Source organism: Ictidomys tridecemlineatus, chromosome 1 (genome assembly GCF_052094955.1).
Source record: "Ictidomys tridecemlineatus isolate mIctTri1 chromosome 1, mIctTri1.hap1, whole genome shotgun sequence".
Lineage (NCBI taxonomy): Eukaryota > Metazoa > Chordata > Mammalia > Rodentia > Sciuridae > Ictidomys > Ictidomys tridecemlineatus.
This window is the reverse complement of record NC_135477.1, coordinates 74,332,205-74,347,636: the sequence shown is the minus strand read 5'-3', so window position 1 is coordinate 74,347,636 and position 15,432 is coordinate 74,332,205. Positions and strand designations below refer to the sequence as shown.

The following is a 15,432-nucleotide window of genomic DNA, read 5'->3' as shown; positions in this document are numbered from 1 at the left end:
GGAAAGGGTAGACAGAAACAAGAGGGCTTGAAGACAGTAGTGGAAAGGAGAGTATACCTTTGAATGAACCATTGGATTTGACTGGAAATGAAGAAAACTGGGAAAATATGATACTGTTAAAATCAGGCTGGGGCAGTGATGCATGCCTGTAATCTTAAACAACTTGAAAGACTAAGGCAGAAACATCTCAAGTTCAAGGCCAGCATGGGCAACTTGGCTAGACTCTGTCTCAAAATATAAAAGGAGTTCAGTTGTGGAGCACTCTAGCTTCAACCCTCAGTATTGAAAAGAAAAAAATAAGAAATGGTCTAAGGAAACCCTTCTGAGATTATACAGATATATTGAGTTGAATAAAAAGCTAGAAGGTGTTTAAGATTTGGTAACAAATTATGTAGAAGCTTGTATAACATAAGAACTTGTTACGAGTGTTCATAAATGGAATGAGTGATGTGAAACTCTTCTATTTGTAAAGTTTTTGTTTTTTTTAAAGACTGTTTTAGAACACTTTTAAGTGTACAATAAAATTGAGAGGAAAATACAGAGAGGTCTCATTTATAACCTGCCCCTCCACATGATAGCATTCCCCTAAATCAGCATCCCCCACTGAACTGGTACTTTTGTTTAATTGATGAACCTACATTAATACATTATTTATTACCCAGGTCTGTAGTTTACATTAGGGTTTTCACTTTGGTTTTTTGTTTGTTTTTTGTGGTCCTGGGAATAAACCCAAGGCCTCATGCTAGCTAGGAAAGCACATACCACTGAGCTACATCCCTAACCCCTAGGGTTCACTCTTGGTGTAGTATAGTTATGGGTTTGAATAAATGTATAATATATATATATATATATACTTTTTTAGTATCATACAGATATTTTCAGTGTCCTAAATATCTTCTGTGCTGTCTGTTAATCATTGCCTCCTGGCCATAAAAACTTTAATATATAAATGAGATTTCTTGAACTTAAAACACAAAACTTGAAAGATTTTAAACTGATGTTGTATTTTTTTTAACCCAGGTATTTGTAGTTCCCAAATGAAATAGAAAGTAGTTTCTAATTTTTTCTCTCTTTGTTTTTACCACAGATAATTGGACTTTTGAATGTTTTCACACCACAGAAATCCCTAGAAGAATTTCAAGATGTGTAAGTGTGACAATTAAAACTTTAGTTAGTTCAAAACTTTATTAGTACATTATTCTTAGATTGTTGCTATACACTTTAGCTGTCATCTTTTTCCACCCATGAAGTTACATAGTCATGGAGCTCATGGATGCAAATCTTTGCCAAGTGATTCAGATGGAACTAGATCATGAAAGAATGTCCTACCTTCTCTATCAGATGCTGTGTGGAATCAAGCACCTTCATTCTGCTGGAATTATTCATCGGGTTAGTAGAAAAAATTATCACCATATTTCTTTTTTAAATCATTGAGCTGAAATTTACATAACCAAAATGAACCATTTTAAAGTGTACAGTTCAGTGATATTTAAGCCATTTACAATATTGTGCAAACACCACCTATATCAAAACTAAAATATTTTTATCACTCCAAAAGAAAAATCCCTGTGTCCCGTAAGTAGTCATTTGACATTACTGTCTCTCTAGCACCCACAATCATTCTGATTCACTTTCTGTGTCTGTAGATTTACTTGTTCTATTTCATATGAATGGAATCATATGATATATGATCTTCTGTGTGTGGCTTCTTTCATTTAGCATAATATTTTCAAGATTTGTCCATGTTGTAACATGTATCAGTACTTCAATCCTTTTTATGACTGAATAATATTTTATATATACTACATTTCACTTATCTATTCATCAATTGGTGGAGATTTGGGTTATTTCTACCATTGAGCTATTACAGGTAGTTCTGCTGTGACTGTTGATGTGTAAGTATTTGTTTGAATATCTGACTACAGTTCTTCTGGGTATATATGCTTTAGAAAATGGAATTGCTGGGTCATATGGAATTCTGTGGTTGATTTTTTTTTTTTTTTTTTTTGAGGAACCATCAAACTGTTTTCCAAAACAGTTATACTGTTTTACATTTCCAGCAGCAGTATACAAAGATTCCAACTTTTTTACAACCTTGCCAATACTTGTTATCTAACTTTTTGCATCTAGTCTCCATAGTGGATACGAAGTAATTTTTTTTTGTGATTTTGGTTTGCATTTCCTTAGTGATTAATGATGTTGTAGTTAGTCAGCTTTTTGTAATTGTGAATGAAATACTGCGCAAGAACGACTTAGAGAAGGAAAGGTTTATTTTTGGCTTCACAGTTTCAGAAGATTCAGTCTATGGTTTGTCGTCCTCATTGCTCTGGATCTGAGATGAGGTAGAACATTATGGCAGAAGGGTATGACAGAGAAAATCTGTTCAGTTCATGGCAGCAGGAAGCAGAGAGGGCAAGGAAGGTACTGGGGAGAAAATAAACCCTTCCAGGATATGCCTCCAGTGACCTAGTTCCTCTGACTAGACTCCATCTCCCGGTAATCCATTCAGCTCTCAGTTGATTAGTCAAAGTTAATGAGGTCTAAGCCTCATGACCTAATCATTACCTCAAAGCCCCACCTCTGAACCTCACTGCATTGGGGACCATGCTTTCAACAGATGAGCCTTTGGGGGGACATTCTGGATTCAAGCCATAACAGATTTCAAGCATCTTTTCATATGTTTGTTGGCAGTTTTTATATCTTCTTTAGAGAAATGTGTGTTTAAGCCCTTTTGCTTGTATTTTAATTGAGATATTTGTCTTTTTGTTATTGTTTTAGAAGTTCTTTATGTACTTGATATAGTAAGCCTTTATGAGACATACAATTTGTAAATATTTTCTCCCATTCCATGGCTGGCTTTTCATTTTGATGGTATTCATTACTGTGTTAAAGTTTTTCATTTCCAACAGTTTTTGTTGTTGTTTTGTATGTATTTTTGGTGCAATATATAAGACTCCATTTATAAAGATTCAGCCTTATGTCTATAAAACTTTTCTACTTAGCTCTTTCATAGGCCTTTGATCATTTTGAGTTCATTGTTATATGTGGTATAAGATAAAGGACCAACATCATTTTTCCACATGTGAGAGTCCAGTTGTCCCAGCTCCATTTGTTAAAGAAACTTTTCTTTCCCCCAATGAATGGTCTTGGCACCCTTGGTAAAAACCAGTTGACCACAAGATACATAGTTTGATTTCTGGACTTAACAGTTCCATTTCATTGGTCTTTGTGTCTGACCATAACACCAGCACATTATTTGGATCACTATAACTTTGTAGTTTTGAATTGGGAAAATATGAATCCTCCAACTTTGTTCTGATATTTTCATATGTTTGTTGGCAATAATGTTTTGAATGTTTAGGGCTCCTTATGATTGAATATGAATTTGAGGATCAACTTTTCCATTTCTGCAGAAAAGGTCATTGGAATTTAAGTAAGGATTTTTTTTAATATGCAGATTGTTTCAGAAGTTTTGTCATCATCATACTAATTTGTCATCATAATAATACTTAGTATTCTAATAGATGAACATGGGATGTCCTTTCATTTTCTTATGTTGTTTCAAAGCCTGCTTGTGTTGTCATAATAAAATACTATAGATTGAATATCTTTAACAGTGGAAATTTGTTTTTTCACATTTATGAAGTTCATAATCAGATTGACAAAATATTTGGTTTTTGATAAGGTCTCTTTTTTGCTTTCAGATAGCCATTTCTCTTTCTTTGTCCTCATATGGCTTTTTCTCTGAGCATATGTGGCTAAAAAATGCTTTGGTATCTCTCTTGTAAAGACACCAGTTCATTTGGATTGAGGCTTTACACCTATGACTTATTTTAAAATACCTTAAGTACATATAATATCCTATCTCCAAATAGAGTAAGCATTGGAGCTTAGGACTTCATAAGAATTTGGAAGGGAACAAGGTTTAGTCTATGACATAAATTTCCTTTAGTTTCATTTAGTATTGTCTTGTAGTTTTCAGTGTGTATAAGTCTTTCTCCTTAGTTTATTCCTTGGCATTTTATTCTTTAGGATGCTATTACAAATGGAATTATGTTCTTATTTTCCTTTTCAGGTTATCAATTGCTAGTATATAAAAACACAACTGATTTTTGTGTGCTGTTTTTTTTTTTATTTTGTCCAGACGTTGCTGTTTGCAACTTTGCAGAATTTGTTTATTAGCTTTAATTGTTTTAATGGATTTTTTAAATGATTTTCTATATATAAGATCATATATCATCTGCATCCTAGTTTTACTTCATCCCAATTTGAATGTTTTTTTAACTGCTCTGGCTAGAACAGATATAGTGAAAGTGGACAACCTTGTCTTCTGATCTTAAGAGAAAAGTTTTCAGTGTTTTTGACCATTGTATTCATCTATTTTCCATTGCTATGTCAGAATACCTGAATCTTATTAATAGAAAAGTGTAACTCACTCTTTTGGAGACTGGAAATCCAAGATTGGGTGGCTTCATCTATTCGGCTTCTGCATAGGCCCCCCTTGACTGGATCACAGCATGGCAGAGAAATAAAAAGGGAACCAACTGTGTGCACTCAGGGATCTCCAGGACCATCCTCACTTCAGACCAACTGGCTACAAATTCACTGTTTCCCTACAACCTACCCAAGCCTGGAGAATTTACTGGAATGACCCATAGGACTTCCAAAAGCGCTAAACTTAAGTTAATTTTATTATAGGAAAAGGGTACAAATTAGTGATGTTTTAGACTAGCTTTGGTATCAAAATGATGTTGGCCTCAAAATGAGTTAGGAAGTATTTCCTCCTGTTCTTTGGAAGACATTTAGGAAAACAAAAGTATAGAAAAAAAATTTTTTTTTCTTTTGTTTTGGTACTAGGGATTGAACTCAGGGGCACTTGACCACTGAGCCACATCCCAAGTCCTATTTTGTATTTTATTTAGAGACAGGGTCTCCTTGGCTTGGCACCTCGCCGTTGCGGAGGCTGGCTTTCTTAATGTAATAAAGTTGAGCTAAGAAGAGACACATTAGGATCTGTTACCTATGATGACCATATTTATCTTAGATTAGGTAGTGTGGGAAACTCTAGGATAGAGATATTCATGAAGAAGTTTATTGGGGAGTTTCTTTAGAATCAAAATCCCAGGGGGGAATAAAGCAGTAAAAATGGATAGAGGGAGAAATTGAATTGAATGCAACCACTTCAAAGACCTCAGCTGGTAACCCAACCAGCCCATTACGCTGGGAACAGCATGATCTCTGTGGTTGAGAACAGTGCCTGGAGAGATTTTCTTGAAGTCTGTCAACAGCTGTCATGCCTAGAAATTGAGAGAATAAGTACTTCAAACTGGTACCAAGAATCTGAGCAGGCATCACAGAATCTACTGCAGACTACCCCTTGAGCTGCTATTTTCCTTTAAAATAATAAATAAATAAATAAACAAACGAACGAACAAACAAACAAACAAACAAACAAGCAAGCAAGCAAGCAAGCAAGCAAGCAAGCAAGCAAGCTAGCTGTGGAAACTGCTATTTTCCTTTAAAATAATAAATAAATGAACGAACGAACAAACAAACAAACAAACAAGCAAGCAAGCAAGCAAGCAAGCAAGCAAGCAAGCAAGCAAGCTGTGGAAACTGCTTGTACCAGATTTTTGTTTGGCCCCTTTTCCTGGAGCAACTTCCAAGAAGTTTAATGTAATTAAACTAATTGCAGCTAATCTTGAAGGCAGAACTGGTACTTATCTCTCGATTGTACTGCTCATTCTAGATTCACCTGTTCTCTGCTGTTCTGTGATTAGTTGCTTGATAAAATAAACTGATCTTCCATCCTTTAAGAGTTCAGTGCAAATCAGGGTTGGGAGTGGATTTTCACATAGCCACTCAAAGACCCAAGCTGAGTAATAATACTTCACCATCTAGACAGCAGAAGAGAAAGCTGGGTTATATGCATTAGCTTTTCTATGTTGGGACCTGAAATGGTACATATACTTCTGCGCAGAGCCTATTGGAGGAACTGCCCATAATTGTAAGGGGCAATTATGAGGGGAACAGACTTTAGAACAGCAGTGGGCACCAGTCTCTGCCACAGTCTACTCTATTGGTTATTAGACATTCCTTTGTTCTCTTTTTTTCCATACCTCTCTAATGGAGATAACCCAAAGTCCTATTCTATCAAAATGTTTAGTATCTACATCAGTCCAGACATTGCTTCCTTTGGTTCAGGAATACAGGAACTGGAATGGCCAAATTATCTATCCATCTCCCATGTCCTCCCTGCAAATACCTCAAAATGGTCAAACCACAATAAGCAACCTCATTTGGAAACTAAAAAAATTAGTCAGTTGCATTTGAAATTCTGGGCATTGTGAGGGTTTCTTGCTCTGGGGTGGTGAATAGTCTGTGGTTAAGCCCTAAATCTGATATCTGTGAGGAACAACCTATCTGCTGTTCTCTGTGATACCTGACTGTACCTGGTAGGAGAGTTTTCCTTTTGTTATCCTCCTTGAATGTATCTGAAGTGAGTAATGAAGGATTGTTCTCCTTGGGGGCTGCTCAGCTTTCTCAGCCTATTTCACGCTAGTAACTCTTCCCACTTCTGCCAATCAAAAATGTTTCCTGACATTGCCACATGTTCCTTGGGGCAAAATTGCTTTGAATCCAGAGCCACTGTCACAGTCAAAATGGTCACAGACTTAGGGAGTTTTTGACCTACAGTGAACTCTCTCAGAAATATAAAAGGAATCATATGTTTTTGATAGATGTTTTCAAAGCATATTTGTCAGCTCATAGGTCCTATATTGGACTTATAGGTTAGCCTGAGTCTTCCTTTAAATTTTCAGACTTCTGTTGGCAGAATGAAGCAATTTCTTCAGTTAAAAGATTTTTACATGGACTGGCAATGTGGTAGAACACTTGCCTAGCATGCACAGGCCTTGGGTTCAGTTTTTAGTGCTGTGAGAAAAAGAAAAAGATTTTGCAGTCTTTTTCCTTTGACAGCTTTCAGAATTATGTGAAAATGATACATAGAAACAAACCCAAGATACCACTGTTTAAAACAACATTTATTGTTTGCTCAGGCATTTGCAGGGTTGACTGTGTGTCACTGCCCAAACCATGGGTCAGCGTTAGGTTTGTTCTACTTTCAGGTCTCAGCATCTAGGTGAAGGATTGTTTTCAAGGGACATCCTTTTCCCATGATGGTAGATGAGTAAGAGCCACACTAAATCACATTTAAACTTGTCTTCAGATCTCATGAACATCACATTCTCTCTACATTCCATTGAATAAAATAAGTCTCGTGGTTGAACTCATCAAAAGCATGAGGAAACCAACTCAGGCAGGCAGGAATATTTGCTTAACTATCTGCCGTCTAGTAGTTTATAGTTTTTTCCAAAGTGGTGAAACCCTAAAAGTCTAAACCCAGTTCCCTTTCATTTCTATTTTCAAAATGGCCAGTTCTTTCAAAAGTAACCAAGAGTCACCAACACAAACAATTGAAGTATTATGTTCCAGTCTCAAACAGGTCAGCAAACTTTTGCTATAAAGTCCAGGTAGTATTTCAGACTCGGTAGATAATAGTGTCTTTCACAGCTAAAGGATTCCACCATTGTATCATAAAAGCATCCACAAACGATATGGAATTGAGTAAGTGTGGTTGTGTTCCAATAAAACTTTCTTTATATAAGCAGGCAAGCCTCAATTTGCCACCTGTCCTAAATCTTCAGGTATGTTATGCAAGTGTTGTGCAGGTGACAGTTTCATAAATTGTTTTGCTATTGGATGTTTTGGATCATTTTTCTACCTTTGATATTAGTTTCTCTGGTGTTTAATGACTAAACCACAATTGTATATTTTTATACAGTTTGCATAGAATACAATTCATAGAATTTACCAGTTGAGCATTCTTTTTTTTTTTAAATTATTTTGAGCATTCTTAATCTATAATCTGAAATACTTCAGAATCCAAAACTTCTTGGGCATCATGACAGCATTCAAAAAATTTTAGATTATGGGGCATTTCAGATTTCCGATTTTCAGATTAGGAATGCTTTACAGGCAAAGTAACACCCCATTTCTGACATCACTTTCGGTGTCAGTCAGAATAGACTAAATTTTGATGAAAGATAACAAATTTTGAACTCTCAGTGACTTAAAACAACTAAAGTTTATATTTTCTTACTATGTGTCCAATGCAGATTATAGTAGGGGAGGGACTCTGCTTTACAAAGATGCTCATCAACACATGCTGCCAGCAAGTCCACTATCTGGAATGTTCCTAATTGCCAAAGCAAAGGAAATCACCATAAGTATTGTGCACTGACCCTTCTTTTTGCTTCCATTAAATCCCACTGACCAGACCTACTCATATGGTCTTGTCTAACTAAGGAGGTTGAAAAAACGTGGGCAAAAGATGGAATATTGGGTTAGTTCAACTGCTTCTTCCACAAATTCACGTAAATTCCAAATTACTCTTCTCATACATAGTTAAGAATGTTACATCTATAGAAAAATACTGATATACAAGGATGAATTTCAGTTAATGCTCTTTGAACTGTTTTTGACCAATTATTTTTTCTTAATAAAAATCTATTTTAAAAGAGCATATTTGCTCTGGAATCTTATTTCTAGACTAGAATGCACTAGTGAAAAGAGCCAGTAATCTCCAACCATCATAAATAGATATCAAAATAGTATGAAAGCTTATGTTTATTCTTGAATATGCAATATTACTTTCCTGAGATATTATATTTTAGAAATATTAGCAGTCTTACAATTGTAGAAGAGAAATAATGAAATTTTTATACTCTGTTTTACCAGGCCTTGTTGAAATCTTTGTATATTTAATTTCATAAAGTGATTAGTTTATATATCTTCTAAACCCACCTATAATTACCCTTCAAAATATGTTAAGGACATCAGACATGTTTTTCTGGATGTATACATTACAAAATTAATCTTTCAAACTAATTTTTTTTCCCTTTGGTGTTAATAATTGGTATTTAATATACATATTGTTCATTAATACAGGTAATGCAGTGTATTTGTGTTATAGATACATGCTTTTGTTTTATTTTCATAGTAGAATTCATCAGCGTTAACAGGCACAGTGTATTGAATGTGAAATGATGGGTGTTTATGCCACTGCCTTCTTTTAATGGGCATAGCACAGATTTTCTCCAGTTGAGGTCATGTGGGTAATTCTTTATAGACATTATTTAGTAGTATCAACAACAAATAATTTTGTGGACTAGAGGCATCAAGACAATGTGTCCTGTCTCTCCAGGCAGATAAAAATTTTATGAGCAAATTTTTGTGATTTCATGTGGAAAGTCAGATGGGAAGTCTGATAAGTGGCTATTGGGTCCTTTAAGACTGAATATCATGCCAGTTCAAAAGGTCAAATTATATATGCCAGCATTGGCAGAATGGCCCATTGTTGATCTGTATACGTATATAAAGCTTATTGTGAGATTTTTTAGCCCATTAAATTCCACGTTTTCAATTCTATTAATATTTCAGCAACACAGGTCATTATAATAGGTTAGAAATTATAATCATAATCTGCATCTTATATATCTTTTATTATTAAGAGTGAGAACAGAAATATAGTCATTTGAATAGAATACTGGGACAATATACTATCTCCCCTCTTCTCTTTTGCAGTATTAATATTAAACCCAGGGGCCCTGTACCACTGAGCTACCTAACCCTCTTTATTTTTATTCATTCATTCATTCATTTTGAGGCAGGGTCTCACTGCTGGAATTACAGGCCTGCACCACCATTCCCATCTAGTATCTCATATAATACATTTATGTGTGTGTGTGTGTGTGTGTGTGTGTGTGTGTGTGTGCGTGCGCGCGCGTGCGCGCCATCATGCAAATAGGACATTGGACACTTGTTATGTAATATAAAAGAAATGATTTTTTAATTTGTTCTAATTAGTTATACAGACAATAGAATGTATTTTGAAACATCATACATAAATGGAGTGAGTATTAACTTCTCATTCTTCTGATTGTGTATGTTATAGAGGTACACCAATTGTATAATCATATATGCACATTGGTTAATAATGACATTCATTCTACTATTCTTCCTACCCCCTTACCTCCTCCCCTCCTTTCACTCCCTTCTGTCTAATTCAGAGTTCCTCTATTCTTCACTAGCCCTCCCCTTTATTGTGAATTATCATCTACATATCAGAGAAAATGTTCAGCCTTTAGTTCTTAGGGATTAGCTTATTTCACTTGGCATAAAATTCTGCAGCTTCATCCATTTACTGACAAATGCCATAATTTCATTCTTCTCTATGGCTGAGTAATATTCCAGTGTGTGTGTGTGTGTGTGTGTGTGTGTACACACACACCACATTTTCTTTACCCATTTATTTATGCCATTCATTAAAGGGCACTGAGGTTGGTTTATAGTTTAGCTATCGTGAATTGAGCTGCTATAAACATGGATGTGGCTGTGTCAATGCAGTATGCTGATTTTAAATCCTTTGGATATATAATGAGTAGGATAATTGGGTCAAATGGTGGTTGTATTTCACGTTTTCTAAGGAGTCGCCATACTGCTTTCCATAGTGGTTATACCAATTTACAGTCCCACAGCAATGTTTGTGTGTACGTTTTTCCCCCCACATCCTTGCCAGTACTTACTGTTGCTTTTATTCTTGATAATTGCCCTTTTGACTGGAGTGAGATGAAATCTTGGAATAGTTTTGATTTGAATTTCTCTAATCTCTAGGGATGATGAACATTTTTTCTTATTTTTGTTGATAGATTTTATTTCTTCTGTGAAGTCTGTTCAGTTCCTTAGTCCATTTATTGATTAGTTTTTTTTTCTTTTTGGTGTTAAGTTTTCGAGTTTTTTAAATATATCTTGGAGATTAGTGCTCTATCTGAAGTGTGTGTTTTAAAGATTTTCTCCCATTCTGTAGGCTGTCTCTTCACATTATTGATTCTTTCCTTCGCTGAGAAGAAGCTTTTTAGTTTGAATCCCATCCTATTTATTGATTCTTTATTTTACTTTTTGTGCTTTAGGGGCCTTGTTAAGAAAATCAGTTCCTAAGCTGACATTATGAATATCTGGGCCTAGTATTTTTTCTTTTAAATGCAGGGTCTGTGTTCTAGTGTCTTAAGTCCTTAATCCACTTTGAGTTTTGTGCAAGATGAGAGACAGGGATCTAATTTTATTTTGCTAATATGAATTTCTAGTTTTCACAGCACTATTTGTTGAAGAAGCTATCCAATGTATGTTTTTGGTACCCTTGTCTAGGATGAGACAACTGTACTTATGTGGATCTGTCTCTGTGTCCTCTATTCTGTACTATTGATCTACATGTCTGATTTTGGTGCCAATACCATCCCATTTTTGTTACTATTCTTCTGTAGTATAATTTAAAGTCTGGTATTGTGATTCTTGCTTCACTTTTTTTGCTAAGGATTGCTTTGGCTATTCTGGGTCTCAGTTTTCCAAATAAATTTTATGATTGCTTTTACTGTTTCTATGAAGAATGTCATTGGGATTTGAATAGGGATTTTATTAAGTTTGTGTAACACTTTTGGTATTATGTCCATTTTGACAATCTTAATTCTGCCAATCCAAGAGCATGGGAGAGTTTTCCACCTTCTAAGGTTAATTCAATTTCTTTTTTTAGTGTTCTGTAGTTTTCATTATATAGGTCTTTTACCTCTTTTGTTAGATTGATTTCCAAATATTTTAGTTTTTTGAGACTATTATGAATGAGATGGTTTTCCTGTGTTCTCTTTCAGTGGATTCACCACTGATGTATTTCATTTATGGGTTTTAATTTTATATCCTGCTACTTTGCTGAATTCATTTATTAGTTCTAAAATTTTCTGGTGGAAAATTTTGGATCTTCTAAATATAGAATTATGTCCTCAGCCAATAGTGATAATTTGAGCTCCTGTTTTCCTATTTATATCCCTTTAATTTCTTTGTTCTGTTTAATTGCTCTGGATGGAGTTTTCAAGGATGATGTTGAATAGAAGTGGTAAAAGAGGGCATCCTTGTCTTGTTCAAGTTCTTAGAGGGAGTGCTTTCTATTTTTCTTCATTTAGAATGATATTGGCCTTAGGTTTAGCATATATAGCTTTTACAATATTGAAGTTTGTTTCTACTATTCCTAGTTTTTCTAGTGTTTTGAGCATGAATGGATGCTGTATTTTGTCAAATTCTTTTTCTCTAGACTACATCCCCAGACTCCCCCCCCCCCCACCTTTTAAATGTTTTATTTTGAGATAGAGCCTCACTGCCCAGGCTGGCCTCAAACTTGTGATCCTCTGGCCTCAGCCTCTCAAGTCTCTGGAATAATAGGGTGTGTCCCTGCAGTTTTCATTTTTGTCAAGTTGCCAATTTCCTCCAACATGGCTCCCCACCCCTTGCTGTTTGGAAATGGTATGGCTTCTCACAAAATCTGATATCTTGGACAATAATTCTGGGAACATCAGGCTTTTTTCTTCCTGGTGGGTTCTCATTCATTAAGGTATGCTAAGCAGATGTCTTGTTTGAAATCCAACAAATTGATGAGATCTTTTCCTGTCTTTAATTTGTGAATAATTTGTGCATTTACAATACGTATTATTCAAGTCAACAAATACCCATTTTTGTTTAACCTCAAGTATATTATTGGAAACTAGACGATCATGTTTATCCACGCCATCACTGAAATTGTTAAAGGTACCAGCTACTGTTCACGTAAGGCACATTGGCTGTACTCTTTTTTCCATCCAACTTTGCCAAGTGGTTTAGTTCATTCCAACAAAGACACATTTATTATCTAACCATTTTATGGTGAGAATTTATATCAAATCTGTAATAATGTGACCCTTTAACTTGTGTTCATATCAACATTGTTGATTTCCAAGGACACTTGTGTAGTCTGTTTTCCTTCATGATACCTGTAGCTTAGAATCCAATATTTCAAAGGTGTACCAACAAGTTATAACAACAAAGAGATTGTGGGAAAAATAGCATAATTGTGGATTCTCTACCACTTCAAGCATTTGTAGAACTATCTGACTGCCAAGGAACAAAGGATTTTGAGTAAATAACTAAAAATATCCAACTATATATTATTTGTACTCTGCATTAGGTGTAAAATATTGTTTACATGTATATAAAATATTATATGTATGTACATACATGTGTGTGTTTGTAGTCCGTGTGTGTGTATGTGTGTATATGTATATAAATGCACACCTATATATATGGCTTGCTATGAGACTATTTCTCAATGGCAATATATTAGACAGGGCCTCAGCAGAAAAAAACGTGGCATATTAAAGATGTATTTGAAGGGAGTGTAAAGAAGGATCTTTTTAAGATGAAGGGATAGACGAAATTATGGGAACTAACCAAATAAGGTAAAACACCCAAGAATGGCCAACAGAAGGTTAGTTACTGACCCCCTCATTATTTTCAGCTGCTAGCAAAACCAGCAAGTCATGAAGCAGCAGAAGTATGGCTCTGGGTGGGTATTTTGTCTTAGCCAGTTTGTAGCTTATGCCATAAGGATCACAGAGAATAAATACCTTGACCTCTCTTCTCATTTCTTTTCTTTTTTTTTTTAATATTTTTTAGTTGCCAGTGGATTTTTAACTTTGTTTATTTATATGTGGTGCTGAGGATCAAACCCAGGATCTCACACATGTTAGGCAAGTGCTCTACCACTGAGCCACAACCCCTGCCCCCTCTCTTCACATTTCTGACGATGCATTGGACAGATCCAGCAGAAAACAAGGAAGGAAAACATAACCCTATTGATATGGTCCTTAGGGGTCTGCCTGCTAGAGCTTAAGGCAGGGTAGCAAGGGGAAAAGATGAGTTTTCATGTTCAGAGAGCACGTATTACCTTTTCTGTGGCCAGGCTGCACATTACTATGCAATATACATTGTCCCAGTACCCTATTTATTAGACAGTTATTTTCCAACATTGATAATTTGAAATATAGTGCATCCCTCAAAATAAAGTGACAACCTAGTTCTAGAAAATACTTTCATGAATGCATTTCTTATAACACACATCAGTTATATGTGTAATATTTTGTTCAGTTGAACATTGAGAAGTAACTTTCCAACAAAGTTTATGCCGTTTTCACAGTGAATTTAAAAGTAGTTTCAGACTGTCTAATCACTCACTTGTTGCTTTTGTCAAAAGAATTGGCTTCAAAAAATGTAAAAATTATTTCAAAGTTACCATGAGTGGTATATTTGTTACTCATTTCAAAATGGGTCAAAAACCTGGTAACTTAGTATGCAAAATGAATGTAAGTACTGATATGACTTTGTTTTACCATAGTAGTTCTTGTTTGAGCTTTAAGATGCCTTTCCAGATTTCTTAATCTTATTTGATTAAAAATTTCTAGCTAATAATAATTAAAAATAATTTCTAGAAATTATAAAATTATAAACTAGCTTCTTCTAATGACTAATAATTATTAATTTTTCTAAAAACTATAAATTTTTAAATTTACAAGTAAATTTTAAAATGCAATAAAGTTGACTTCTCAGGTTTGCTTTTTTATGATGAAACTGTGCAGTAATATTATAATTAAGAAGAATGAACCGTTAACATGAATTGAAAGCTTAGTTGTGAACTGCAGAATCTTTGTATTTATCTTAGCAATCATTTCTTATTTTTATATTTTGAAGGATTTAAAGCCCAGTAATATAGTAGTAAAATCAGATTGCACTTTGAAGATTCTTGACTTTGGACTGGCTAGAACTGCAGGAACAAGTTTTATGATGACTCCTTATGTAGTGACTCGATACTACAGAGCACCTGAGGTCATCCTAGGCATGGGCTACAAGGAAAACGGTCAGCACACACTTTTTATTTGAAATACTCTTCAAATTTGTTTTGTTGTTATTGATGTTTATTAGGTTTTTTAGGTAAATATTTAAGTTAAATTGCATAGAATTAAATGTGTATCACTGTTTGAAATGTGTATCAAGTTTGAAAGTAACTATAAGTTTTATCATAAATGGGAAAACATGGGGGCCTTGTTTGTCTAAAATGCTAATACTTAAATCATCAGCACTCCCACTGGATAAAGAATTGTCTAAGCCTCTGAAAAAAGAACTATGTGTATGCTTTTTGCTTATCCATAGCTTGAAAATGAGCAAATACTTCTATATACAAGGAAGTATATAGTGTACCTCAGAATTCAATCTTACTAGTAATTTCAGTGCCCATTAGTAAGGTTTGTTCTTATTTCCAACTCCAGGAAATCAAAATTAATAGCAGAGCATTTAGTGTAAACTTTGAGAACTACAATAATGCCATTGTGCAAAACTGATGAATAATTAAGAATCTCTTGGAGGACACAATAATGTTTCATCAAAGCCTTGTGTCTAATCTTAAGGAAAAGGCATATAGTATTTTGTGTATGTATAGTGAATTAAACTATAACTTTCTAA

General features: G+C 34.7%; 1 protein-coding gene across 9 annotated transcripts in view; it reads left to right on the top strand.

Moving 5' to 3' along the window:
- Mapk8 (mitogen-activated protein kinase 8) overlaps positions 1–15,432 on the top strand; it is a 127,452-nt gene that overhangs the window by 95,300 nt on the left and 16,720 nt on the right. For all 9 annotated transcript variants that reach the window (XM_078042635.1, XM_078042629.1, XM_078042622.1 and 6 more), the window contains 3 exons: positions 1,088–1,146; positions 1,251–1,389; positions 14,665–14,830. In XM_078042635.1, the coding sequence (XP_077898761.1) occupies positions 1,088–1,146; positions 1,251–1,389; positions 14,665–14,830 (364 nt within the window). The remainder of the gene's footprint in view (positions 1–1,087; positions 1,147–1,250; positions 1,390–14,664; positions 14,831–15,432) is intronic.